The sequence below is a fragment of the Zalophus californianus genome, chromosome 3 (genome assembly GCF_009762305.2).
Source record: "Zalophus californianus isolate mZalCal1 chromosome 3, mZalCal1.pri.v2, whole genome shotgun sequence".
NCBI lineage: Eukaryota > Metazoa > Chordata > Mammalia > Carnivora > Otariidae > Zalophus > Zalophus californianus.
In genome coordinates, this window is record NC_045597.1 from 92346736 (window position 1) to 92372254 (window position 25519).

The window sequence follows — 25519 nt, forward strand, 5'->3', positions numbered from 1 at the left end:
ATAAACTCGGGGTGGCGTACGGCCTGTTGTGTCCCAGCAGGAAGCGCTGTGCACTGACACAGAGCAACTGTAAGATCTCTTCTTTTACATCTAGGTTCGAGACGCAGCAATAAACAGCTTAGTGGAGATTTACAGACACGTGGGAGAACGTGTGAGGGCAGACCTCAGTAAAAAAGGATTGCCGCAGTCCCGGTGAGTTCAGACTGTCTTCCTTCCTTCTGCTCTTCCCATCTTCTTTCTTCAGTTAACCTCCTGGTTTGTACTACTTAATTTATGGTGGTGATTATATTCAAAGAATATGTGGTTAGAGGATTGGCAGTCGGAGGTCTTGTCCAGATCGTGTCCAGATCGGGGCCCCTCCCATTCAACGTCCCTAAAAGGAGGACTGTCACCCAGACATCTGGCCACATCTTGTGCCATGTATTGATTTTAGAAGCATGTTTAAAATTGGTATTGAAAATTCAGCATTCTTTTGGCCCATGTAGTTCTATATCTTGTTTGCCCCAAGTACCTAGTGTAGTAGGTACTTAGAATATATTTGTTTGAATTAATGAAGCCCTTCCAGAATGAGTCTGGATAGAAGTAAAGAATAATTATTCTGGAAAGCATCTTTGAAATGGTAGTGTTCTGCCAGTCTCAATATATAGAGGCCAATGCAAGGGCATGCACGTCTCATCAGATCCAAAACCACGTGAGTCCACGGAGGTCTCTGTTGTAGTCAACATTTTAAAGAAAATAATGAACAACTGGATATCTATAATTTTAACTCTGGCAGAAGAATCTTAAAACTTTTGTGCTCTGCCCCATTCTTTTAAGGGAGAGAGTAATGTTGAAGTCCTGGGAAGCTACACATGGCCTGGGCTTCTGGAGCAGCTTGTCTGAGCCTGTCACCGTGTCCCTGGAGACAGCAGAGGCCCAGAGACATGAAGTGACTTGGGAGAGCACACAGCATGAGTCAGAGCTCAGAGAGAAGCCCTGTTCGCCTGTTCTCCTGGCTCCCCTTTTAATTTTCTCTGCCCCATTTCATAAGAGTTTACAGAATATTGGGAGTCCAGATATGGGTTGGGATTTTGAAATATACTGGAGTCCTCTGTCTTGATGTCCCTTAATTTGCTATGATGGAAGCGGGCCCCTTACCCTAAAGTAAGGGTTCTGTGAGCAGACAGGTGGGGCTATACTCTGTGTTGTTGAGAGTCCTGTCTGACCCCAGGGTTGCTCTCATGATGTCCCCTGAGCTGTGTGCAAGATTATTAGATGGGGATAAAACTGTTTTCATGTTTTTTATAACAGGTGATCTGTGAGAATAGACTTATTTTGTTCCTGTGTTTTATGAACCTCAGCTTTCTTGTTTTTGAGTATATGGGAGAATACTTAGGAGAAAGGCGAACTTAAAGACAAAACCCTACAGTGTCCTAGGGAAAATTGGAGGGCCCAGGTGAGCAGGGAGAGCAGGGCTGGAGGGAGAGGGCTGTTTACTCATGATGTCAGCATCATCGTTGGGAAGACAGGCTGTGAGCAGTGAAGCCTTTTCCTGCTCCAGGGGTGGCCTCACCAGGCTGTGTAGCTCACGGTAGCCCTAGGCCGTGAGCAGACCATCTCACTTGTCCTGTCTGAAGGCTGCTGTAGCAAGCCTGTACACCTGGGAGGTGACATGGTGACACTGAGATCTGGAGAGATAAGTGCTCAGAGGAGACTGCTGTCCTTGGGGAGGCCGGCTTGCAATGCTGGCCCTGGGCTGGCGGCTGGAAGCTTTGATCTGGGGGCTTCCCATTCCCAAAAGAGTGGGCAAGAGTGGCTCACTGTGCCCTAGCAGTGTGTGTTACACTGAACACCTGCTTTCTTTCTGGGAGTCTGGCATGCTGGTAAATGCTACCCCAGGGAGTGTCTGTATGACCAGCCCAGCAGTGCCCTGGGAGACAGCACGGCGCACGTGTTGTGATTATCACAGCTTGTTGCTGGGGATGTTAAGCATGTCTTCTGTGATTCCACTCCACTGGGAGGGGCTCTAGGAAGCTTGTGCCTGCTTTCCTGCAGACCTCACCCCATGTACCTTCTCCCTTTGCTGGTTTCTTGGAGTGTCCTAAGTTACGATAGTGATAGCTGTGAGTGTGAATGTGTGCCGAGCCCTGAGTCCTCCCAGCCAGTCATTAAACCCGTGTGTGGACTTGGGGACCCCAACACAGAAGGCGATTTAGGTAAGGCTCCAGGGGGCAGGTAATGCCAACCAGAGCTGGGGCTAGAACCTTCTCCTTCAGCCTCCCAGTGATGGGATTTTATACCACCACCCTCCCCCCTTTTTTTTTTTTTAAATGAAAAGAAGCTGCAGAATTTGGTCTTCTGTGAATGGGAATGAGGTTTCTGATCTCTCATGTGACCTAAAATCCTTCCTAAAATTTGTAGACCATATGCAGAGGGTAGTCCTAGGGAAATGGGCCCAGATGCTTCCCGGCTGTCGCCATAAAACTCTGGTGGGCACAGTGCCTGGAAAAGGAGGCTGTTGGTGCTTCAAAGGCATTATTCTGGGGGCGCCTGGGTGGCTCAGTTGTTAAGCGTCCGCCTTTGGCTCAGGTCATGATCTCAGGGTCCTGGGATCGAGCCTGCGTTGGGCTCCCTGCTCGGCGGGAAGCCTGCTTCTCCCTCTCCCACTCCCCTTGCTTATGTTCCTGCTCTTGCTATCTCTCTCTCTCTCTCAAATAAATAAATAAAATGTTAAAAAAAAAAAAAGGCATTACTCTGGTGAAAGAGGCCAAAACTTCGTGTTTCTTTGTATTTATTACAAGACACTTACCTAGCACTGTGAGGGTCAGAGCCTCTGGCTGCCACCTTTATTTTGATTTTGCCAGGAACACGTGCAAATGGAATGAAACTTTGGAAGAATCCTGCTGTTGTTTGGAAATTCATTGTCTGCTATTTGTGGCTCCAACTGGTTGACGGGAATACTTGAACATTCTAGACTTCTGTTCGTCATTTATATATATCTATTTTGCTGTTATGTGAGCATCACAGATTTTCAGCCTAGCAAGATGCCACAGGACTAATAAAGTAGCGTGGGTTATGCGTGGTTCTTTCTTTCTTTCTTTTCTTTTTTTTTTTTTTAAAGATTTTATTATTTATTTATTTGACAGAGACACAGCAAGAGAGGGAACACAAGTAGGGGGAGTGGGAGAGGGAGAAGCAGGCTTCCCAAGGAGCAGGGAGCCCGATGTGGGGCTCAGTCCCAGGACCCTGGGATCATGACCTGAGCAGAAGGCAGACTCTTAATGACTGAGCCACCTAGGCGCCCCATGCGTAGTGCTTTCTGAAACTTGCATCCTGAAATAAAATGCTGCCCTCTTAAGAGATTGTCCATTGAGTGAGTGCTGTGTTTGAGAAGATTAATTATATCTCTAGGAAATATGTAATGAAAAAAATGCCTTGATAGTATCAGCTAAGTGACATAAACATTAAGATCAATAATATGCTTTGTGGCACAGCTCCTTTTCCCATTTCACAGGTGGGAAGAGATTTGCCCTTTCATCTGCTTTACTTTGGAGGAGCCAGAATTTTGCTTTTGGGCCATGCATTTGGTTGTTATTTGAGTCTTGTCTGTCTGGTGGCTAAAATTAATTTTTTTTTTTTAAGATCTCATTTATTAGAGCGAGCAGGGGGAGGGGCAGAGGGACAAGCAGACAGTGGGGGAGCCTAACACGGGGCTCACTCCCAGGACCCGGAGATCATGACCTGAGCCGAAATCAGACGCTTAACTGACTGAGCCACCCAGGCTCCCCTCAGTGTAAATGTTAAAGCCAGTGCTCCATTGAGTCGTTCCAGCTTTCAGTGTTTCTACTGAGAATTCTAAATCCGTTCTGATTCTTCATCCTATGTAGGTAACTTTGATTTTGTCTGAAACATTATGGTTGATGGGACCATTTTCATTTTTTGTGTGGTGCGCTTGGAGGCCTTTTCTATCTGGAACCTCATGTCTTTCTGAGCAAGGTACTTTAGAAACATAACTATTGTATTTATAAATATAAGTAGCATATACATATAAAAGTTATATTTATAAATATTGTAGTTATATTATGACCACTTGGATATTGGGTATTTGATTTAAAAATTTTTCCTTTCTCTTCCAATTGTATGGTCCCTTTTTATAGCATTCTGTTTCTGTTTTTTGAATAAGAGCCTTCTTGAAATATTCCTACACCATAATTTTCATATTTTTATAATTTACTATATACCCTTTAAAGTGAACAATTCAGTTGTTTCTAGTATATTCAGAAAGTTTTGTAGCTGTCACTTCTATCAAGTTTTAGAACATTCGAAAAGAATCCCTGTATCCGTCAGCAGTCACTCTCTATTCCTTCCTTCTACCTAGTTCCTGGCAACCACTGGTCTACTTTTTATGTGTATGGATTTGTCTGTTTTGGGACATTTCATGCAAATCACACAAAATGTAACTTTTTCTTGACTGCCTTCTTTCACTTACCACAGTATCTTCCAAGTTCAACCACATTATACCATGAGTCATTCCTTTGTATTGCTGAATAAAATTCCACTGTATGTATATATCACATTTTGTTGCTCCATTCCTCTGTTGATAGACACTTGCTTCCACTTTTTGGCTATTGTGAATAATGCTACTGTGAAAGTGGATATACAGGTCTCTCTTACAGTCCCTGCATTCAGTTCTTTTGGTTAGATTTCAGAAGTAGATTTGCTGGATCACACGCTGCTATGTTTAATATTTTGAGGAACCACCATACTGTTTTCCATAGCTGATGCACCGTTTTGCATTCCTGCCAGCAGTGCCAACAGTTGTTATTCTGTGTTTTTGTATTGTTTTATTTTCTTAGTGTTTGCTCTGGGGATTTCAGTTGACATCTTAACTTATAAACACCTAGTTAGAATTATTACCCTTAATTAATTTCAGTATTAAAAACTTTACCCTTGGGATGCCTGGGTGGCTCAGTCGGTTAAGCGTCTGCCTTCGGCTCAGGTCATGATCTCAGGGTCCTGGGATCGAGTCCTGCATCAGGCTCCTTGCTCAGCGGGAAGCCTGCTTCTCCCTCTGCCTGCAGCTCCCCCTGCTTGTACCCTTGCTCACTCTCGCCCACACTCGCTCTCTAGAACAAATAAATAAAATCTTAAAAAAAACCCAAAAAAACTTTAGTCTTACACAGTTCTGTTTTCTCCCCTTGTTTCTTCTGCTGTGTTTATCTATACATCTTTGTATATTACAGCCCACCAATACACACAGTTTTATACTTCTTGCTTTATGTAGTTTCCTTTTAAGTCATGTAGGACAAGAAAAAAGTTAAAAACAACAAAAAATACATTTATACTATCCGTTACATTTACCTAGGTTTTATGTTTACCTTTGTAGTTACTTTTACTGGTGTTTTTTATACTGTCATGTGGATTCGGGCTAATGTATGGTCTTTTTTCATTTCCAGCTGAAGGACTTGTCTAATTTTTTTGTTTATCTAGGAATGTCTTAAATTCTCCTTCATCTCCTTCATCTCCCCCCACTCAGAGTCTGCAATTCATTATATTGGTAGTATGACTTCATGTAAAGACTGAACTGTCTGGTCCAGAGAAGATTCTCTGTTTCATTTTTGAAGGATAATTTTGTTGCATGTAGAATTCTTGGTTGAGCTTTTTATGTTTTGTTTTATGTATGTACGTATTTGCTTGCTTATTTTCAAATTATTGAAGTATACTTTGTTGAGATTTTAAATTTCAAGACTGAATATGTCATCCCACTGCCACCTGTTCTCCACTTTTTTTAATGAGAAATTATCTTAATTGATATTTTTTGTACACGATAAGTGACTTCTCTGTTGTTGCTTCCTCTTTTTTTTATTTAAATTCAGTTAGCCAACATGTAGTGAATCATTAGTTTCAGATGTAGTGTTTAGTAATTTATCAGTTGCATGTAATACCCAGTGCTCATCACGTTACGTGCCCTTCTTAATGCCCATCACCTAGTTACGCTATTCCCCCCCACCTCCCTCCCCTCCAGCAACTCTGTTTCTTTCCCATAGTTAAGAGTCTCTCATGGTTTGTCTTCCTCTCTGATTTCTTCCCATTCTGTTTTCTCTTCCTTCCTCTATGATCCTCTGTGCTGTTTCTTATATTCCTCATATGAGTGAAACCATATGATAATTGTCTTTCTCTGATTGACTTATTTTGCTCAGCATAATACCTTCCAGTTCCATCCACGTTGATGTAAATGGTAAGATTTCATCCTTTCTGATGGCTGGGTAATATTCCATGCGCGCGCGCGCACACACACACACAAACACATACATATACACACCACATCTTCTTTATCCATTCATCTGTCAGTGGACATCTTGGCTCTTTCCATAGTTTGGTTATTATGGACATTGCTTCTATAAACATTGGGATGCAGGTGCCTCTTTGGATCACTACATTTGTATCTTTGGGGTAAATATCTAGTAGTACAATTGCTGGGTCGTAGGGTAGCTCTATTTTTAACTTCTTGAGGAACCTCCATACTGTTTTCCAGAGTGGCTGCACCAGCTTGCATTCCCATCGAGTGTAAGAGGATTCCCCTTTCTCGGCATCCTCACCAACATTTGTTTCCTGACTTGTTTGTTGTTGCGTTCAAGATTTTCTTTGTCTTTTCTTCCCACAGCTTGTTTCTGTTATGTCTAGGTTAGGATCTCTAAGTTTACCCTATTTGAAGATTGTTGAGCTTCTTGAACATGTAGATTAATATTTATATAAATGAATTTTTTGGCCATTATTTCTCCACATGTTCTGTCGTTTTTTTCTTTCTCCTCTTCTTTTGGTATTCTCATTATGTGTATGTTGGTACGTTGGTATTATAAGAACATGAACTCTTAGGCTCTGTTCTTGTTTTGTTTCTCAGACAGGGTATTGTCTATTGATCTTCAAATTTGCAGCTTTTTTCTTCCCCCAGCAAAAATTTGTTGTTGAACCCTCTTAAGAATTTTTTTAAAAGGTTTTATTTTTTTAGGTAATCTCTATACCAACATGGGGCTTTAACCCACAACCTAGAAATGAAGAGTTGCATTCTCTATTGACCGAGCCAGCAAGATGCTCCCATCTAGTGAATTTATTTCAGTTTTTGTACTTTTCATTTCTAGAATTTCTCTATGATTCTTATGTTTTTGATTTCTTCATTGATAGTCTCTATTTGGTGACACATTGTTCTTATACTTTCCTTTAGTTTTTTCAACATATTTCTAATAGTTGATTTCAAGTATTCATCTAGTAAGTTCATTGTCTGGGCTTCCTTTAAGGATAGTTTCTTTGACTAATTTTTTTCCCCCTGTATGGGCCATATTTTCTTGTTTCTTTACATGTACAATTTTTTTATACTTGACCAGCTAAAACTGGTCATTTACAGTAATCTCTTGTGACAACTTTGGAAATAACATTTGCTCTTTCTCCAGATTTGTTGTTTCTTAAGTGATTTTCCGGAACTAATTCCATAAAGTCTGTTTTTCTTTTTCTTTTTCTTTTTTTTTTTTTTTTTTTTTTTTGATGTGTATGGCTCCTGCAATCTCTGCTTGATTAGCTTAGTGTTCGGCTAATGATTAGACAGAGATTTCCTTGAATGCCTTCAACCAGTAAATCTCATAGCCTTTGCTGAAGGGCTGTCTGTGTATGTTGAGGAATGTTTTCAGTGTCCTGGCAGGCAGTTTATACATCTCTGCCTTCCCCTTTATTGTTTGCTTGTGCAGAGCCTCAAAGTCAGTCAGACATGAGACCTTAGTGTCTTCTTAGGTCTTTCCTCAGACTTTCTTACAGTCTCGCACATATGTGCGTAGCCTTCCAGATTCCCAGGAATATGTCAGATTTTTTCAAAGTTCCCTGTGAATATATTCTGCTCTATTTTTCTTTGTAAGTTTTTTGGTCAGTGTTTCTGCTCCAGTTTTATCACCTTGGGTGGCTGCCATGTTAAACAGTTGTTGGTGGTTCTTTTTAATCATGGCTTCAGGGAAAAGAGGCTCTCCCACTAAGTGTGCTATGAATCAGGTAAAATAAAACCCTGTGAATGGGGATTCTGGGATATGCCAGACAGGCGAAATAATTACAGTTCTCTTAAAATGGGGATTTTTGTGGTGCTCCAGACTTGGTCAGTTCCTTTCAGTGGCTTCAAGGCTTCTGGTTTTCAAACTGTCGTGATTGTGAGGCTGTTGATTTTTAGCTAGTGAGTCGGAGATGGAAGTAAGACACAGCAAAACAGTGAAAAACTTGTTATCCTTAGCAAGAGTAGCCGTTTTTCTTGAAGAATGCTCCTTGGATTGTTGCCAGCCTTTGTTTAATTTCCAGAGCCTGAAAAACTTGATTTTGATAGATTTTGCCAATGTTTTCTTGGCTGCTTTGGAGGAGCAGATTTTTAGGGGTCCTTATTCTGTCATTTTGAAGGGCTCCTTCCCTGTTAGCTTTTATAATTGCAGTATTTTCTTTATCTCTTTGGAAGTATTAATGATATATTTTTAAAACTTCTCATTGCCTCTTTCCTCTGTGTTGTGATTTTGGAGTATGTGTTTGTTCATCTTGGTCTCTTTCACTTTAAAAACTTTACTCATGTATCTTTGAATGCTTGGTTATCTGCTCATATTGAAGAGTAGTGGACTAAAAAGTCAAAAGCTCTGAGTGTATGGGTGGGGCTTGATGGATTGTGAGCCTACTAGTATTTGCTTTTACGAAATTGTAATTTTTAAAAATTATCTGTCTATCTAATTTTGAGCCAGGAGGTTGGGAGGGAGAGGGAGAGAGAGAGAATCTTGAGCAGGCTCCACACCCAGCATGGAGCCCCACATGGGGCTTGAGCTCACGACCCTGAGATCATGACCCGAGCTGTGAAATCAAGAGTCGGACGCCCAACCAACTGAGCCACTCAGGCGCCCCTAAATTTATAAGATATTCTAGGAAGGAATAATTAGATCTAGATCTTAACAGTAAAATAAATGCCAGTTGGATTGCAGAGTTGAATATAAATTTTGAATTCAGAAAAACCAGGGGAAAATTGTATTGGTTATTTGTCAAAATTTAAATTTGAGATCCAGAGATTTAAAATTAAAAAGTGAAAAAAAAGTTGGTGGCTTCGGAGAGTAATCATTAGTTATATATTCAGTGTCTTTGAATGTATAAAACTCACCCTTCTGGGTTTGTGCAAATTCGTTGGTCCCAGAGAGGCATTTCGTATTGCTGTGTTCAGAGCTAAAGGCAAAAGCCATTCCTCAGGAAGTCTTTGTTGGTGCTAGACTGTCCTGAAGCCAGGTTGCTGATCTCTTGAGGTGTAACCTTCTTAGGAGCCCCTGTATAGACATTGCTGAGCAGAGAATGAGGCAGCTAGTGAGCCCTAAGTGTAAGTAGAGGGAAAGGCACACCGCCTGAGGGAATTCTGAATTCAAGTGCAGGTACCAAAAAATAGTAATCTTTTTAGCATTTTCACACTTAGTTGTTTGGGCCAGCTTGTGGGTAGCTTGTTGTAGTTGAGGGTAATGTGGCCCCAGTGAGTAGACATTACCACAGACAAAGAGCATCTGCAGACTCTTCCACAGCGGACATTGAAAATGGTGACTACTTTACCAACAATGGATGAAATTCTTGCCCCTGGCAGGAATTTTAGGACCAACCAGGCGAGAGGTATACCTTGTTCCTAACTTGCAAACTTGCAGGCATGCTCACGTCAGAGGGTGTAGTTGTGACACAATAAAGTGATAAGTTGGTCAGGGCATGCCCCGGCAACCTGTGTAGTGATATTATTTGTGCTCTTTGTAAGCCACTAGAGATCTTTGGTGCTTTTAAGAGGGAAGGTGATGGAAACATCATAAGAAATTTATTCTAAGGCATTTTTCCAGATCTTTAGTAACCTCTGGATATGAAAGTGAGTTTTACTCCCATCTGGTCCTGAGATGACAAATAAGATTTTTGTAATTCAGTGCCAACTTTGATTAATTGGTAGTGGCCGCCTAGAGAGGCTTTGAGAAGGATTTTGAGGCTACATCTGGGCGTAGGTGGAAAGATGGGCAGAAAAGATCGATAACCTGCCATGGAACGGGACTGGGGGAGAGACAGGATGTCAGGCTCCTTCATCCCATCCCCTTCGTTTTACCTCTCTTTGCTCATGTGTCCTTTTGGCTCCCCTGTCACTTAGGATGTGACATTCTAAGTAGAAAAGAATGAAATAGAAGCTTCAGAAGTTAAGAACTTTACACACTCAGCATCTGGCCAGCTCAGTGCTGGACTCAGTGAATGAACCATGGATGAGTGGAGGCCAGAACATACCTAGTTTCCGTAGTGAGGGCAGGAACAGGATTTACCCGGTGATGTCATGCTCCTGCGTGACATAGTGTTATATAGTTCCCATCCCTATCCTGAAGGAGAGTCCATTCTAGTTGCGAAGAAAAGACAAACATGTTTGAACTAATTAGAGCTTGTATGACAGGACAGTTTGTAAGCAGTTTCTAGTCTGGTCCCTGAAATGGGTGGTGTGGGTTTGAATGCAGGAGTACATTGCTTTGGACTCTTAGCCTTTACACTTACTCCAATGTATCTGTGTTTTGCTTTGGAAAGCCTAGTTTTTTCTTGACTTCTACCAGAGCAACCCCTTCACTCCACCCTACCCCCAATTTTTCTCTCATTACTGGTGTCACTTAGGATGGAATATTTTGACTGGTTAAGGAGTTTTGTTTCAATTTCAGTGTCAAGGTGACATTGATCCATTAATAGAAAATAAATGTTATGTAGGTTTTTTTCAGTTAAAGATCATCTAGTCACAGTGTTTGTTTCTGGAGAAATTATTTATAGCATTTTTTAATTAAGCAGAAGTCACAGAAAAGCCTTTATATTGTAATGTCAGTGCATTTTGAAAATCTTTATCCTAAGTAATCACCAGTCTGTGCTTAGACAGAAATAGGAGAAACATGCTTTTCATAATGTATACATTTTATGTAGAGCGGTCAGTCCACTTAATACAGTGCCTGCGAATATGAGCTCTGGATTCTTACTCTCAGGGCTGCCATCTCCACCCGAACTCACCATGTTACCCTATAAGGAAGTTATCTGGGCTTGATTTCCTCATCTGTAAAATGGGGATGATGATAATCTTGTATATGGCTACTGTAAGGATTAATTGAGATCTTTCAGAGAGAGTCCTAAGTCAGTGCTTAGTCTATAATAAGTGCTCGATTATTGTTGGGTGTTACTAATGTTATTAATATAGTTACTGTTTTTGTTATTAGGTGGGTTTGTATCCTTGATTTTTTTTGGGGGTGTGTGACTCAACTTCACATTAGTGTTTTAATATAATTGACTAAACGGTGATAGTTAATAGTTTCTATATATACACATGTATTTTTTTTTCATACAGGTTGAATGTAATTTTTACGAAATTTGATGAAGTCCAAAAATCTGGAAACATGATACAGTCCGCAAACGGTGAGTAGAAAAAGCAATCATTCTATTATCGCCTTTTCAGTTTTAGGTCAGTAAGACTTAGGCTAGTTCTGAACAGCTGAATTTGATATCTTGAGGAGAGTTTCTAGGTCTGAAGACTTACCTCCATTTACCCACTTTCCCAGGCCAGAAACGGTGGGGTTGTCGCTGACTTTCTCTTTGGATCCCAGGCATTCTGACTGTAGCCACCACTCTTCTCCTAGTGCAAGTGCTTGTAGTCTTCTACCTTTGCTCTCGCACTGGCCGCCTGACCAGTGTCCTTGCTGTTACTCTCCCCAAGCACCTAAAAGCTGTTTTTCACACAGCAGAGTAATCCTTTAATTTTTATTATTTTTAAATTTTAAAAAAATTTTTAAGTAGGGCGCCACGCCCAATGGGGAACTCCAACTCATGACCCTGAGATTGAGTCGCATGTTCTGTCGGCTGAGCCAGCCAGGCACCCCTAGAGTAATCCTTTTAGGATGTAATTGATGTGATGTTAATCCCCGGTTCAGAATCCTCCAGAGGTTTTCGAGATCAGTGGCTCACCATGGCCCACAAGGCCCTGCACACAGTCTGGTGCTGACCACCGTTCTGATGTCATCCGATGTTCTTCCCCAGAGTTCTCTTGGCTCCCGTCCCATTGACCTCCTTGCTAATTTTGAACGTTCCAAGCTTCTCCTGCTTCAGGGCCTTTGCGCTTATGACTTTTTCTGTTTGAAACATTTGTCCCCTGGGTGTGTCTGTGGCCCTCCTCCTCATTCCATCCAGCCCTTGACTGCAGACACACTTCATTACCAAGGCCAGCCAGTATAGCACATCCGATGTCCTAAGGGAACTCTGTGCCTTCGTTGTGTTTAATGTTCTTTCTTACCGCATATTGCTGCAAAATAATGTGTTTATTCATGGGGGCAAGAACATTGTATTATTCCCTTCTTTATCCTTAGTGCCTCAAAAGGTCCCTGGCATGTGGTATAGGTATGCAGTAAATATTGTCAAATAAATAAAATAATGACTGAGACTTGAATTGTGACTTAATGTTTCTGGTACTTATATTCCTTTGACTATACTTTGTGGTGGTTGAGCACGTGGATATTTCTTGTGATTCCAGAAGGTGAAGAAAAGACAAGTGAATTTGGTGTATAAGTGTGTATGAGTGAAGTCCTCACAAAGCAGTTGCCACCAAGAACTTTTTCTAACTTTACATACATCATTGTATCATAGCAATTTCTGAATTGCTAGGGATCTTAGGTCACAGCATAGCTGTTGAATTTTGAAAATCTTGAAGTCATAAAAACCGGTTGTCACTTGGGGGAATGTCGCTCCTAGTACGTAAGGGCTGAGCAGGGGACAGGATGTAGGTCTTTTAAGTCCTGCTCTGCTGTGTACCTATCATTATCAGTAAGGAATTTGTCTTTGCATGGTATGTTTCTTAAAGACTGCTTAAAGAATTCTAAACATGCTTTCATTAAGCCCTCTTATTTGTCTTCCCTGTGTTTATAGAAACATAATATTAAAAGGGCAAAAAAAGAGTATTTACAGTAATTCTGCAATCACCAGTAAATCAGTGTTCATTTTTTCATATTCACTTAACAATTCATTTGTCTTACTGTATAATTTGTAATTTTATCATGGCATAACTTCTGTACATTGCCCTCTACATTTTTTTTTTTTAAGATTTAATATTTAAGTAATCTCTGTACCCAACGTGGGATTTGATCTTCCAACCCTGAGGTCGAGTCACACACTCTAGTGCCTGAGCCCGCCAGGTGCCCCCTACTTTTGTATATATACTTTCATATCTGCTTTACAGTGGGTCCATGGTAGAGCTAGAACCAGAACTCTGGCTGTGGACTTGTGTTCCTGTGATGAGTGGCATTGATGGAGTACAAGGGCAGGGCTTCCCAGCCAGATGCCACACATGTGCTTTTAATTCTGTGTGTGTATGGGTGTTTATTTGTGTAGTTTGTGTGGTTTCCCAGTTTAAAACTTGTTGGTACCAAGATAGAAAGTACCAGGTAAAGAGGTAGTGGTGGTGGGGGCTGAGAAGTGAGTTTGTGCTTTATAGCCTGTGTTATAAATCATAACTGTGAAACAGAATCTGATTATAATACTGGCACTGGGGAGAAGGACCACACCCCTGCTGGAGGCCTTACCCAGGAGAGTGTTTGTATACTCTGAGTTTTAATGAGCACAACACACATGATTTAATCAAGGGTATTAAAATCCTGTGGCTTTAGGTGTGTCACAGCAACATTTTGTGCTAGACCTCCATGTGCTGTAAATACTGCCGCTGCATATCCATATATGTATATGTGGTAAAGGTAAAGAATGAAGACAGTTCTTTTAGGCATCTGTGTTAAAAATAGCAGATGGTAAGGAAATCTTAATTCAAGACTTACTGGAGGCCTTAAAATTTCAGCTTTTTGCTGTCTATATGTAGTATTACTTTTTAATTGTTAGAACCAAAACAGAATCACCTAAAGGGGTATGTATAAAGATTTTAGAATTCTTAACCCAAATAAGTTCAGTCTCTTTATGGTAACTTCGAGAGACTGGTGAGATGTTCAGTAGCTGTCAAAAGCAAACCACCTAATTTCCTTCTTTGCTTGAGTCCTTGAACATTTAGATAGCATAGAGAAACTGCAGTTGGAACATAAGAAAACCCTATTCTGATTTTTGTTTTTCTGGTTCACTGACTCCCAGTATAACCAGTTTTTCACCTCCTCTGCAAGTCAGACCATTGACTGCTCTACTTATTCTCAACTCTCCACCCTCTTTCTTCAGTATGCTGCTTATATGGGTAGATTATGACCTTTCTGAAGATTCCTGTTAGTTCTCTATGTCTTTGTAGATTCCTTGGCATTTTCTGCATAGATTGACAAATCATCTGCAAGTAGGAGTAGTTTTATCTCTTTCAGATTTATATACTTATTTCTTTTTCTTGCCTTATTGCACTGGCTAGAATTTCCTCCTCTACATAAAGTTTAAGTGGTGGGAGTAGACCTCCTTATCTGGTTCCCAGTCTTAGGTCTTTCACAGCTAAGTGTGATGTTAATTGTAGGTTTTTTTGTAGATGTTCTTTAGCAAGATGAGGTAGTTCTCATCTATTCCTATTTATCTAAATTTTTATTAGAAGTGAGTGTTGGATTATTTTGGGGGGACTTATCAGCATATTTTAAATATTGAGATAAGTCTATACCAAAAATTTGCTTTTTTAAAGTGTATATTTTTGTATATTCACAAAATTGTGCAATTATCTAATTCCAGAATATTTTTATATTCTGGAATACTTATGACCATTAGCACTCCCAATTTCCTTCTCCTCCTAGTCCCTGACCACCTACTTTCTGTCTCAAGGGATTTGCCTTTTCAGGACATTTTATATAAATGCAGTCATACAACATACGGCTTTTTACGTATGCATAATGTTTTCAGGATTCACCCGTGTATCAGTACTTCATTCCTTTTTATGGCTGAATAATATTTCACCGGCGTATAGATATATCTCCTTATGTGTATCCACTCATCAGTTGACGGACACTTGGGTTGTTTCTACTTTTTGATTCTTGTGAACAATGGTACTATGAATATTTGAAAGTTTTTATGTGGAGATGTTTTCATTTCACCTGTGTATATACCTTGCAGTAGAATTGTTGGCTCCTGTGGTAACACTGTGTTTAACCTTTGCCTAACTGGCACCTTATTTTCCAAGTGGCTGTGCCATTTTACATTCTTACCAACAATGTGTGAGAGTTGTAGTTTATTCGTATTTAAGTCAATACTTGTTACTGTCTGTTTCTTTGATTATAGCCATCTTAGTGGGTGTGAAGTCTTGTCATTATGGCTCTGATTTGCATTTCCCTAATGACTAATGATGTTGAGCATTTTTTTCATGTGCATGTTGGCCATTTGTAGATCTTCTTTGGAAAAATCTCTATTGAGTTCCTTTGTCCTTTTTTTGTTTGAAGGGTTGTTTGTGTTTTTATTTATTTTTTTAATTGAAGTATGGTTGACACACAGTGTTACAATAGTTTCAGGTCCACAGTATAGTGATTCCACAGCTCTGTCTGTTGAAGAGTGTAGCCACCATCTGTCACCATACAGCACTTTCACAGTACCGTTGACACTATTCCTTATGCTGTGCCTTTCATCCCTGTGACTTAACTCATTCCCTGACTGGGAGCCTGTTCCTTCCATTCCCTTTCACCCATTTTGGCCATTTTCCCACTCCCCGCCCCTCTGGCAACCATCAGTTTGTTCTCTATATTTATGAGTCTGTTTCTCCTTTTTGTTTCTGTGTCCATTCATTCGTTTTGTTTTTTAGATTCCACTTGTAAGTAAAATCATATGGTATTTGTCTTTCTGACTTGTTTCACTTAGCATAATACCCTTTAAGTCCATTTATGCTGTTACAAATGGCAAGATTTCATTTTTTTTTTTTTTTTAAGATTTTATTTGAGAGAGCGAAAGAGAAGGGAGCACGAGTGGGGGGAGAGGCAGAGGGAGAGGGAGAAACAGACTCCCCACTGAGCAGGGAGCCCGACGTGGGGCTTGATCCCAGGACCCTGGGATTGTGACCTGAGCTGAAGGCAGGCACTTAACTGACTGAGCTACCCAGGCGCCCCATATCTCATTCTTTTTAATGGCGGAGTATTATTCTGCTGTGTGTATGTGTGTGTGCGCGCGCGCGCGCACACACACACACACACACACCTTTATCCATTCGACAATTGGGTTGCTTTCATATCTTGGCTATTGTAAATAATGCCACAATAAACATAGGGGTGCATATATCTTTTTGAATTAGTGTTTTTGTTTTGTCTTGGTAAATACCCAGGAGTGGAATTACTAGGATCATACAGTATTTCTAATTTTTGGAGGAACCTCCAAATTGTTTTCCACGGTGGCTGCACACATTTACATTCCCATCAACAGTGCACTGTACATACTTGCCAGCACTTGTTATTTCTTATCTTTTTGATTCTACCCATATGACAGGTGTAAGGTGATAGATATCTAATTATGGTTTTGATTTGCATATTTCCTTGACGATCAGTGATGTTGAGCATCTTCTCATGTGTCTCTTGGCATCTATATGTCTTTGGTAAAATGTCTATTCAGGTTCCTGCCCATATTTTAATTGGATTGTTTGTTTTTTTGGTGTTTAGTTGTATAAGTTATCTATATATGTTGGATATTAACTCTGTATTGCATAAAGGATTTGCAGATACTTCTCTCATTCAGTAGATTGCCTTTTTGTTTTTGTTGATGGTTTCCTTTGCTGTACAAAAGTTTTCTATTTTGATGTAATCCTGATAGACTACAAGAGGAACAAAAGCAAAAATAATCTATGAAAATGTTGCTAAGGTTGATGTCCAAGAAATTACTGCCTATGTTTTCTTTATAGTTTTATAGTTTCAGGTCTCACATTTAGGTCTTTAATCCATTTTGAGTTTATTTTTGTGCATAGTTTAAGAAAGTGGTTCAGTTTTATTCTTTTGAAGGTAGCTGTCCAGTTTCCCAACACCATTTATTTTGTAATTTCAAGTTTTTTTTTTTTTTTAAGATTTTATTTATTTGACAGAGTCAGAGAGCACAAGTTGGGGGAGGGGGTGAATGGCAAAGGGAGAAGGAGAAGCAGGCTTCCCGCTGAGCAGGGAGCCTTAAAAGGGGCGCCTGGGTGGCTCAGTCATTAAGTATCTGCCTTCGGCTCGGGTCATGGTTCCGGGGCCCTGGGATCGAGCCCTGCTTTGGGCTCCCTGCTCGGTGGGAGGCCTGCTTCTCCCTCTCCCAATCCCCCTGCTTGTGTTCCCTCTCTCACTGTGTCTCTCTCTGTCAAATAAATAAATAAAATCTTTAAAAAAAAAATCCTAAAATAAAAAAAAGGGGGGGCTCTATCCCAGGACCCTGAGATCATGACCTGAACTGTAGGCAGATGCTTAACCGACTGAGCCACCCAGGTGCCCCTGGTGGTTTCAAGTTTTTATTTAAATTCCAGTTAACATATAGTATAATACTAGTTTTAGGACCAACACTGAAAGACATTGAAAAGACAGTCTTTTCTCCATCATATAGTCTTGCTCCCTTTGTCATAGATTAATTAACTATATAAACATAGGTTTATTTCTAGGTTCTCTGTTCCATTGATTTATGTTTCAGTTTTTGTGCTGGTACCACACTGTTTTGACTAGCCTGTCTTTGTAGTATATCTTTAAATCTGGAATTGTGATACCTCCAGCTTTGTTCTGCTTTTTCCTGGTTGGTTTGGCAGTTTAGAGTCTTTTGTTGCTCCATACAAATTTTAGGATTATTATAATTTTGTGAAAAAATGCTATTGGTATTTTGATAGGAGTTACATTGAATCTATAGGTTGCTTTGGGTAATATGGACATTTTAACAGTATTAATTCTTTCAATCCATGAATGAGCATGGTATATCTTTTCATTTGTTTATGTCATCTTAGTTTCTATTATCAGTGTCTTAGTTTTCAGAGTACAGGTCCTCACCTCTGTAAGTTTATTATTCCTAGGTATTTTTTTCCTTTCAGTGCAATTGCAAATGGAATTGTTTTCTTAATTTCATTTTCTACTGTGTTTTGGTGTATAGGAGTGCAACAGATTTCTGTATACTAATTTCGTATCCTGCAAACTTTACTGGATTCATTTATAAGTTCTAATAGTTTTTTTGGGTGGGGGGAGAGTCTTGAGAGTTTTCTTTGTATAGTGTCATGTCTGCATATAGTGACAGCTTTACTTCCTTACCAATTTGTATGCCTTTTATTTCTTTTCCTTGTCCGATTGCTGTTCTTTGCCCATTTTTAAATTGGTGTTTGTTTGTTCTTGAGCTATAAGAATTCTTTATATATTCTGGACATAAGACTCTTACCAGATACATGATTTGCAAATATTTTTCTCTGTTCTGTTGATTGTCTTTTTTTACTTGGTTGGCATTTAAAAGTTTTTAGTTTTTGTGAAATTTGTTGGGTTTTTTTTGTTACTTGTGAATGGTAACTTCTTTTGAGTAAGAAAAGCTCTGGATTTGAGCTAAGTTGAAAGAAACTATTAATCTAATAATAGTTACATTATTGCTTATAGTTATTGCTTCCCTACAGCAGCACTTGTAGGGAAGAGATGAGTTTCATCGCAGGTTCTATTTCTTGACATGTTCAAAATTAGGTTGTTCTCAGATGTGTAATTATGTTTATGTAAAACCCATGGACTTAATTTTTTTTAAATGCAGAATTGTGACTAAAAAACAGTAATGGAAAAGCAGCTGAGTAGCAACTGGAAAGGAGTGTCCTATCTATAATAGAACACTTCATCTTTGCAGGATCCTTTTTTGTTGCTAGGTTACCCAAAGGCCTTTCAGCTTTGAATGGCAAGAATATGGGAGTTAAAAATATGTTGTTTTATAGATGTTTCTTTTTCTCTTTTTCCATCTGCATATAATTAGCAAACCCCTTGAAGCAAAAATTATAGTTTTGCCTTCCATGGGTTTCAAAAAGCAAATTATTTTCTATGTAAGTCTTTCTCTTAATCATGCAGATGTGCTTATGCTCACAGGCGAATTGGATTTTCAGCATGAAAGAGCCAGTAATTATAGACTAGTCAGTGTCCTTTATCTGCGGCCACTTAATGATCTTTAGTTAGATTTGACTGAAGTGAGGCCCATGGACATTAGTTTGGTTAAAAATGTGCATGCTTTTGAGTTTCTTGAGCAAAGCTAACATGTTTATGAGGAAAGAATGAAAGTATCATGCTGGTTAAATCCGTGAAAATTCCATAATAAACCTGTAGCTAAAGAAAAAGTCAAAATATTGATTGCTAACAAAACTATAAACCAAATAACAGATAATCATAAGATTATCAACTCTAATACATCCATGTATCTAGAGCATCATTTTACTGCCAGCTGCATTCTGCCTTATGTTTTTCTACTAAAAAAATTGTGTAATTTGAAAAATGTTAGATGTCATTTCTAAGTTAGAAATGAGAAATACCTGTGCAAATCTGAAAGCAATGAGACCAGTGTTGAATTGTTAGGTAAGATTTGAATTGTTGCCCTGTGTAGCTAGGACAAAGCATTCATTTAAAGGTGAATTGAGTGTCTTCTTTGTTAAGAAGCCAAGCAATTATTATCTTGGGTAGCCTAAAAACAGTAATTGTGAGTAAGTGGGTCAGGTGCTGGTAATGGGCTCCCATCCCCTCGCCTGCTTGTTTATTAGACTCTGGATATTGTAAGGTCTGGGGTTCTGGTTCAGTACCTTAGGAGAGTGTTTCCATAGTCACAGATCCAGGGATAATATGGTATAAGACTATAGCAAGCATACTGTACTCTCATAAGGACAAGTCCACCTAAAATAGCCTGGGAGAGACTGTTTCTGGTACCAGTTTAAGTAGCTTAAGCTGCAACTGACAGCTTCATCCTGTGTGTGGAAGTAAAGCTTGCTTTTTTGATACTTTTCTTACTTGAGGTTTATGTTAGGAATGTTCTTCCCTGTTTTTTCAAGGGGAAAAATCAGATAGTTAAAAAATTTTTTTAATACGAGTTTTAAAGAAGGCTCTCCTACATGAGTAAAGTCAGATGGAGAAGGTTCAACTCCCACTCAGTCCCCCTTTTAAAACAATCACTTATATATAGTCCAGGCTTTTATTTTGGAAGAGGGTGGCAGTTGCCATTGGTGCAGATCACACTGAAGAAGTCGTGTGGGTGGAGAGTTGGCTGATGCTTAAGTTGCTGTGAGTAGGTATAGCTTTCAGAGCAGTGTTTGTATTGTACCAAGATCCCCGACAATCATGACTACTGGGAAAGGTAGGCTATTCTAATGTATTTTGAAATGCATTTGTAATTATTAAATAAATAACGTATTTAAGGTATTTTATAGTTGCTTTGATAACTAAAAATTGTGGATGAAACTTAGGAAAAGAATTGCTATGAGTATTTCCATGTTGGCAAGGAAGAAATTGTGAAATTATTTTTTTTTTAAAGATTTCATTTATTTATTTGACAGAGAAACACAGTGAGAGAGGGAACATAAGCTGGGCGGGGGGAGTGGGAGAGGGAGAAGCAGGCTACCCGCTGAACAGGGAGCCTGACGCGGGACTCGATTCCAGGACCCTGGGATCATGACCTGAGCCGAAGGCAGACGCTTAACGACTGAGCCACCCAGGCGCCCCGAAATGTACAGATGTATTAACATTAATGATGACCTTCGAGAACTAGGGAGAAAGAGGAAGTAGGCACAAGAAGCGAGATTAGCTGTGTTTCATCTCTTCATTTCTTGTGCTTTAAATTTTTTTTCTGCAACTCTTGTATCCACAGTATGTGACTTATGAAAATAAATTATTTTGTGATTCAAGACATTTGTTACTGAGTATAAGCTGTCTCGAAGGAATCTGCTGGCCAGAAATTTCTAAGCTTTTTCAACAGTGGATAGAGAAAATGCATATAACTCATAGCAGTGTAGGGATGCTGCTTCTGTCTCGAGAATCACTGTGTAAGATTTTTCCTTCCCTGTGAAGACTGGCATTTTAAAAATGCAGAATGAAACTGAAAAACTACAAAAGAAGAATTGTTTTTGCCAAAGTCTTACCGATTAGCCTTCGGTCTTTGCATGGAGGTTTTACCCAGGTTTTGGTAGCACTGAAATGATGTTGAGAAAACGCCTCCATGAGAACAGGTTTGCGTTTGAAGAAAGTGCAATTGATGTGATACGAACAACCGGAACAGAACAGAACAACCCGGTGTGTGGCTGCCCTGCCTTCCTGTGGGGTGCTCTTCCTGCCAGGCTTTTAATTTGTTGTCTCTGAAGGATCTTTCCAAACCCTTCAACTGAAACAGGTATTACACAGAGTAAAATGGTGCAGGATAACAAGTGTTCATATGCCTCCCACTGCGGGGAAACTGGTACACATCCAGCTCATTTGTTCTCTGTTTATTTTGTAGCGGATTGTCACCGTGAGTCTGTCTATCTTAAGCTAACTTTGGTTAAGTTTGCTGCAAATGGTCATGTTGGAAGAAGCCGCATTTCTGCATGTTACATTTTAGAATTGAGAATTTGAAGTATACAGTGCTGGTGTTCCTTTTTATTTCATCCTTCATTACAGTACTCTGTATTCAGGTTAAGCCGCTGTGGGAAATCAATACCTGGGCAGGAGAGTTAAATAATTCATGTTCTGAAGTGACCTTTTTCAGGTCCCTTCATTTGAGGTTTTGAAAGTGTGTTTGTTTCTTATAAGTGGCATTTGTCTTACGTTGTTCTATTTTGGACTTTTTTTTTTTTTTAAACAAGGCAAAATAATTGTGGGAGTTGACTGTGTCATGTCGAAGGCCATGGAGAAAGCCCGTGGATCTGGGTTTAAAATAGACTGTCCTTTCAACTTGGTAATTCCTTTCAAGTTGCCTATCTCATTAGTCACTGTTACTTGAAATGCAGCCTCCTAAGCGTTGGTAACTTTTACCCTAAAGGACTGCAGATACAGTAGGAGAGGAGGATTACAACTCTTTTTTTTTTTTTTTAAAGATTTTATTTATTTATTTGACAGAGAGAGACACAATGAGAGAAGGAACACAAGCAGCAGGAGTGGGAGAGGGAGAAGCAGGCTTCCCGCCGAGCAGGGAGCCCGATGCGGGGCTCAGTCCCAGGACCCTGGGATCATGACCTGAGCCGAAGGCAGACGCTTAATGACTGAGCCACCCAGGCGCCCCTGGAAAGGAGGATTACAAACTGCTTCTTGGAGCAGTGGCTTGTTTGAATCTTTCTCTGTCCACGATTAATAAAGGGCCCATGAACAACCTGCAAAATAGAATATCAGCCATTTTACCACAATGGTGTATTGAGTATTTTAGTATTTTCAGAGCACATTCCTGAAGGTTTGTTGGTTATTTTTGATTCTTCACAGCAGTTCCTTAAGGAGTAATAGGCAGAGCAGCTTTCCAACACAGACACAGGAGGTTTCAGGTTTGCTATAATTGGCTTGGTGCCCGGACAGAGAGCAGAGCCCTGGATTTTGCCTTCTTGAGCCAGTCCTCCTCCTGGCAAGCTCAGTGCTTCTTCCCTGCTGTTAGGATAAACCGTTGGCTCTGTTTTTTTCTTTGATTCTCAAATTGTGCTATTTTTAGTAGTTGTCTTAGGGAATAATTTAAAAATGAAAGCATTCAAGGAGACATTAAACCAGGCTTTACCAGTTTTAGATGCCCCAGAAGTAGAATGTTCCTAGTCAGTTGTTTGCCCAGCGAGGGGCTGAGGGAGGTAATTCTGGGAGATGGAATTATACTATGAACATGATGAGTTTGTTTTTCAAAGCACTTTGGTATTGCTGGGGGCAGGGGGGAAGTGCAGGAGAAGATGGCCAAGTGCCTTGCATGCCGAGCTGAGAAATCGAGATTTTGATTGTAGGACACTGACTGCTCAAAGTTAAATTTTAAAAAATTGGGTTTGCAAGGAGAGAGACTAATATAGGGTGGCCAGTTTTAACCTTACCCAAGTATAACAACAAGATTTAAACCAACCCTTGGTATTTCATAGAACCCCAGGACATTAATACCAGTAAAGAAAAATAAGATGTAATTTAGGGTAAAGGATAGTCCTGTAAGTGAAAAAAACCTAAATCTATGAGGAGTTGACAAGTTTTCCCTTACAGTTCTTTGATGCAGACTAGTGTGAATCATCAAAAAGTGTCCCCAGTCCTTTAAGTGGTTTTGGGGACTACTGGTCTAGGTGACTGGATTGTAAATGCACAGGTGACTTTGGGGCAGGAATGAGTAAGCATGTGGACACTGGAACCCCTCAGACCTACTGTAGGTGCTATGCCTGAATGAGCACTGTGACCCGGGGCAGGGTCCCTTGTCAGCCTTGACTTCCCTCTGTGTGACTTGGGGATGACAATTCCTGCACCACTGGGAGGAGAAAGTGAGACGGTGCACGTAGATAAATTGGCGCAGGACCTCGCCCATAGATACTGTCCTGTGTGATATAGGGACACAGTCCACTGTGGCAGCATCTCATGATATGATGGGAGGTAGAAGTTGGACTTAGGTTTAAAATGATATGGTTGATCTTTTTGCACAGATATGGAAACTCTCATAAGAAAAACAAGATGCAGAATCAGATATATAATAATATCCCTTAAAAAGAAACTGCCACCCAGTGCCCAGATCTTGGTTTCCACTACCACTAGGGCTCTCCGGGAAATGGCTGATTCTAGGGCCGGACCAGAGACTATTCAGGATGAGCCTTTTGCATGTGCTGGTGCCAGAAAGTAAGAAAGTGCCCCAAAGGCAAAGAACAACGATGATGGGGTTAGGACAAAAGGACCCAGGAGTCAACTGTGAGATTTCCAGTGGCCACAGCTGGAACATTGAGCAATAAAATAATGTAGTATTGGATTATAACCCACAGGATAAAATAAGTATTGATGAGTCCATACTGATAAAAATGAATGATTGAATAAATATGTAAATGGGGGAGGAGAGAGAAATCTCTGCAGAATTGCTCCAGATCATTGATGTAGCTACTCTACCCTAGAGGCAGAGAGCCTACCTTCCTACTCTGTATGTGATGAGCACAGTGACTTCCTTCCAGAGAGTACAGCGTGGACAAGAGGGAGAAGAGGAACTTGACAGTGGAGACACCTGGCCAGCACCGCCTCAGCCAGGTGATCAGGGTCAACATCAACAGGCTTGTTGAGAGCATGTACTTTGATACAATGTGATAGGAATGGCATTTTACCTCTGTGGTCTTCCTCCCTAAAACCCCTAAGCTCTGTCTAAATATGATCAAAGCCTCAGGTAAACCCAGTTTGAAGGATATGCTATAAACTGCAGAACCAGTACTGCTCCAAAACTGTCAAGGTCAGGGGTGCCTGGGTGGCTCAGTCAGTTAATCATCTGCTTTTGGCTCAGGTCATGATCCCAGGGTCCTGGGATGGAGCCCCACATCGGGACAGATGAAGGACAGTAGGGAAATAGTAAGGAACTTGGAATAAACTGTGGGCACGAGTTAATAATAATATATCAATATCGATGCACTAGTTATAATAAATATACTAACGTTAGGTGTTAATAATAGGGAGATTGAAGGTGGGGTATTGGGACCTCTCTTTTCTGCAACTCTGATATAGTCCCAATTATAAACAAAAAACCAGAAATGAGTAAGGGAGTTGGAAGAGAAAGCTTTTTGTTTTTATTTTGCTTTCTTCTGGTGATATTTGATTTATTTAACTATGTTTATGCATGTGTTAATTTTTTTCTCTGAGAAAGGTTACATAATTTATCTGGGCAGCGGAATTAATTGCTTTTATGATGTTTTTAATGTTCTGTGTATTTAAAACACATAATATTATTTATTAAAAAATAAAATCAGAGACACAGAGAACCAGTTATAGAGGACTAGTTCGGTAACAGAAATCTATCTAAGAGACGAGGAAGACCTGAATTGGGACAGGCTCGGTGTGACCAGAGAAGGAGTATAACGAGAGACGGTTAGAGGCAGCCCTGGCCACACTTGGTGATTATTTGGGTGGTGGGTGGGGAGGACCCTGCGGGAGATGGTAAGGGCACAGGGAGAGCTGAGAAGAATTCTGTGTTCTGGCTTGACTGACTGGGTGGGTGGTGGTAGAATTAGCAGAAGGAGGAGACTTGGAAGGTGGCAGGTTTTGAGGATAGGGAGATGATCATAGTTTTGGACATTTCAATTTAGAATTTTGATTTGTTACGTGGGTTTGATTCAAGTGGGTTTGTATCTCAGAGTAGACATGGGACTGGGGCTGGTATTGAGAGTAAGATTAGAATGTAGGTGTTTATTCTCAACTGTCATCTTATTTCTCTGCCTTCTTATACAGAAGTATTATTTGCCTTTCTCCCTTGGATTCTTGAGAATGAAGGGGATGGTTGATTTGAAGTTTGCACAAGAGGCAGGTAGCTTTTGGGGCAGTCACATTGTTGTGGGAAACTTTTCCAAATTTGGCTGTGAAGTTTTCCAGCTGACTCACTTTTGTGCCTTCATGTGGTCATAAAGAAGAATTGGGTCATGATCGGCACAGCAATCATTAAGATGACATTTCCGTTAAGAGTGCAAGGTGAAGATCTGATA

At 40.2% G+C, this 25519-nt stretch overlaps 1 protein-coding gene across 12 annotated transcripts in view; it reads left to right on the forward strand.

Moving 5' to 3' along the window:
* CLASP1 (cytoplasmic linker associated protein 1) overlaps positions 1 to 25519 on the forward strand; it is a 260558-nt gene that overhangs the window by 99241 nt on the left and 135798 nt on the right. For all 12 annotated transcript variants that reach the window (XM_035726556.1, XM_035726557.1, XM_027588558.2 and 9 more), the window contains 2 exons: positions 95 to 192; positions 11360 to 11427. In XM_035726556.1, coding sequence (XP_035582449.1) covers positions 95 to 192; positions 11360 to 11427 — 166 coding nt within the window. The remainder of the gene's footprint in view (positions 1 to 94; positions 193 to 11359; positions 11428 to 25519) is intronic.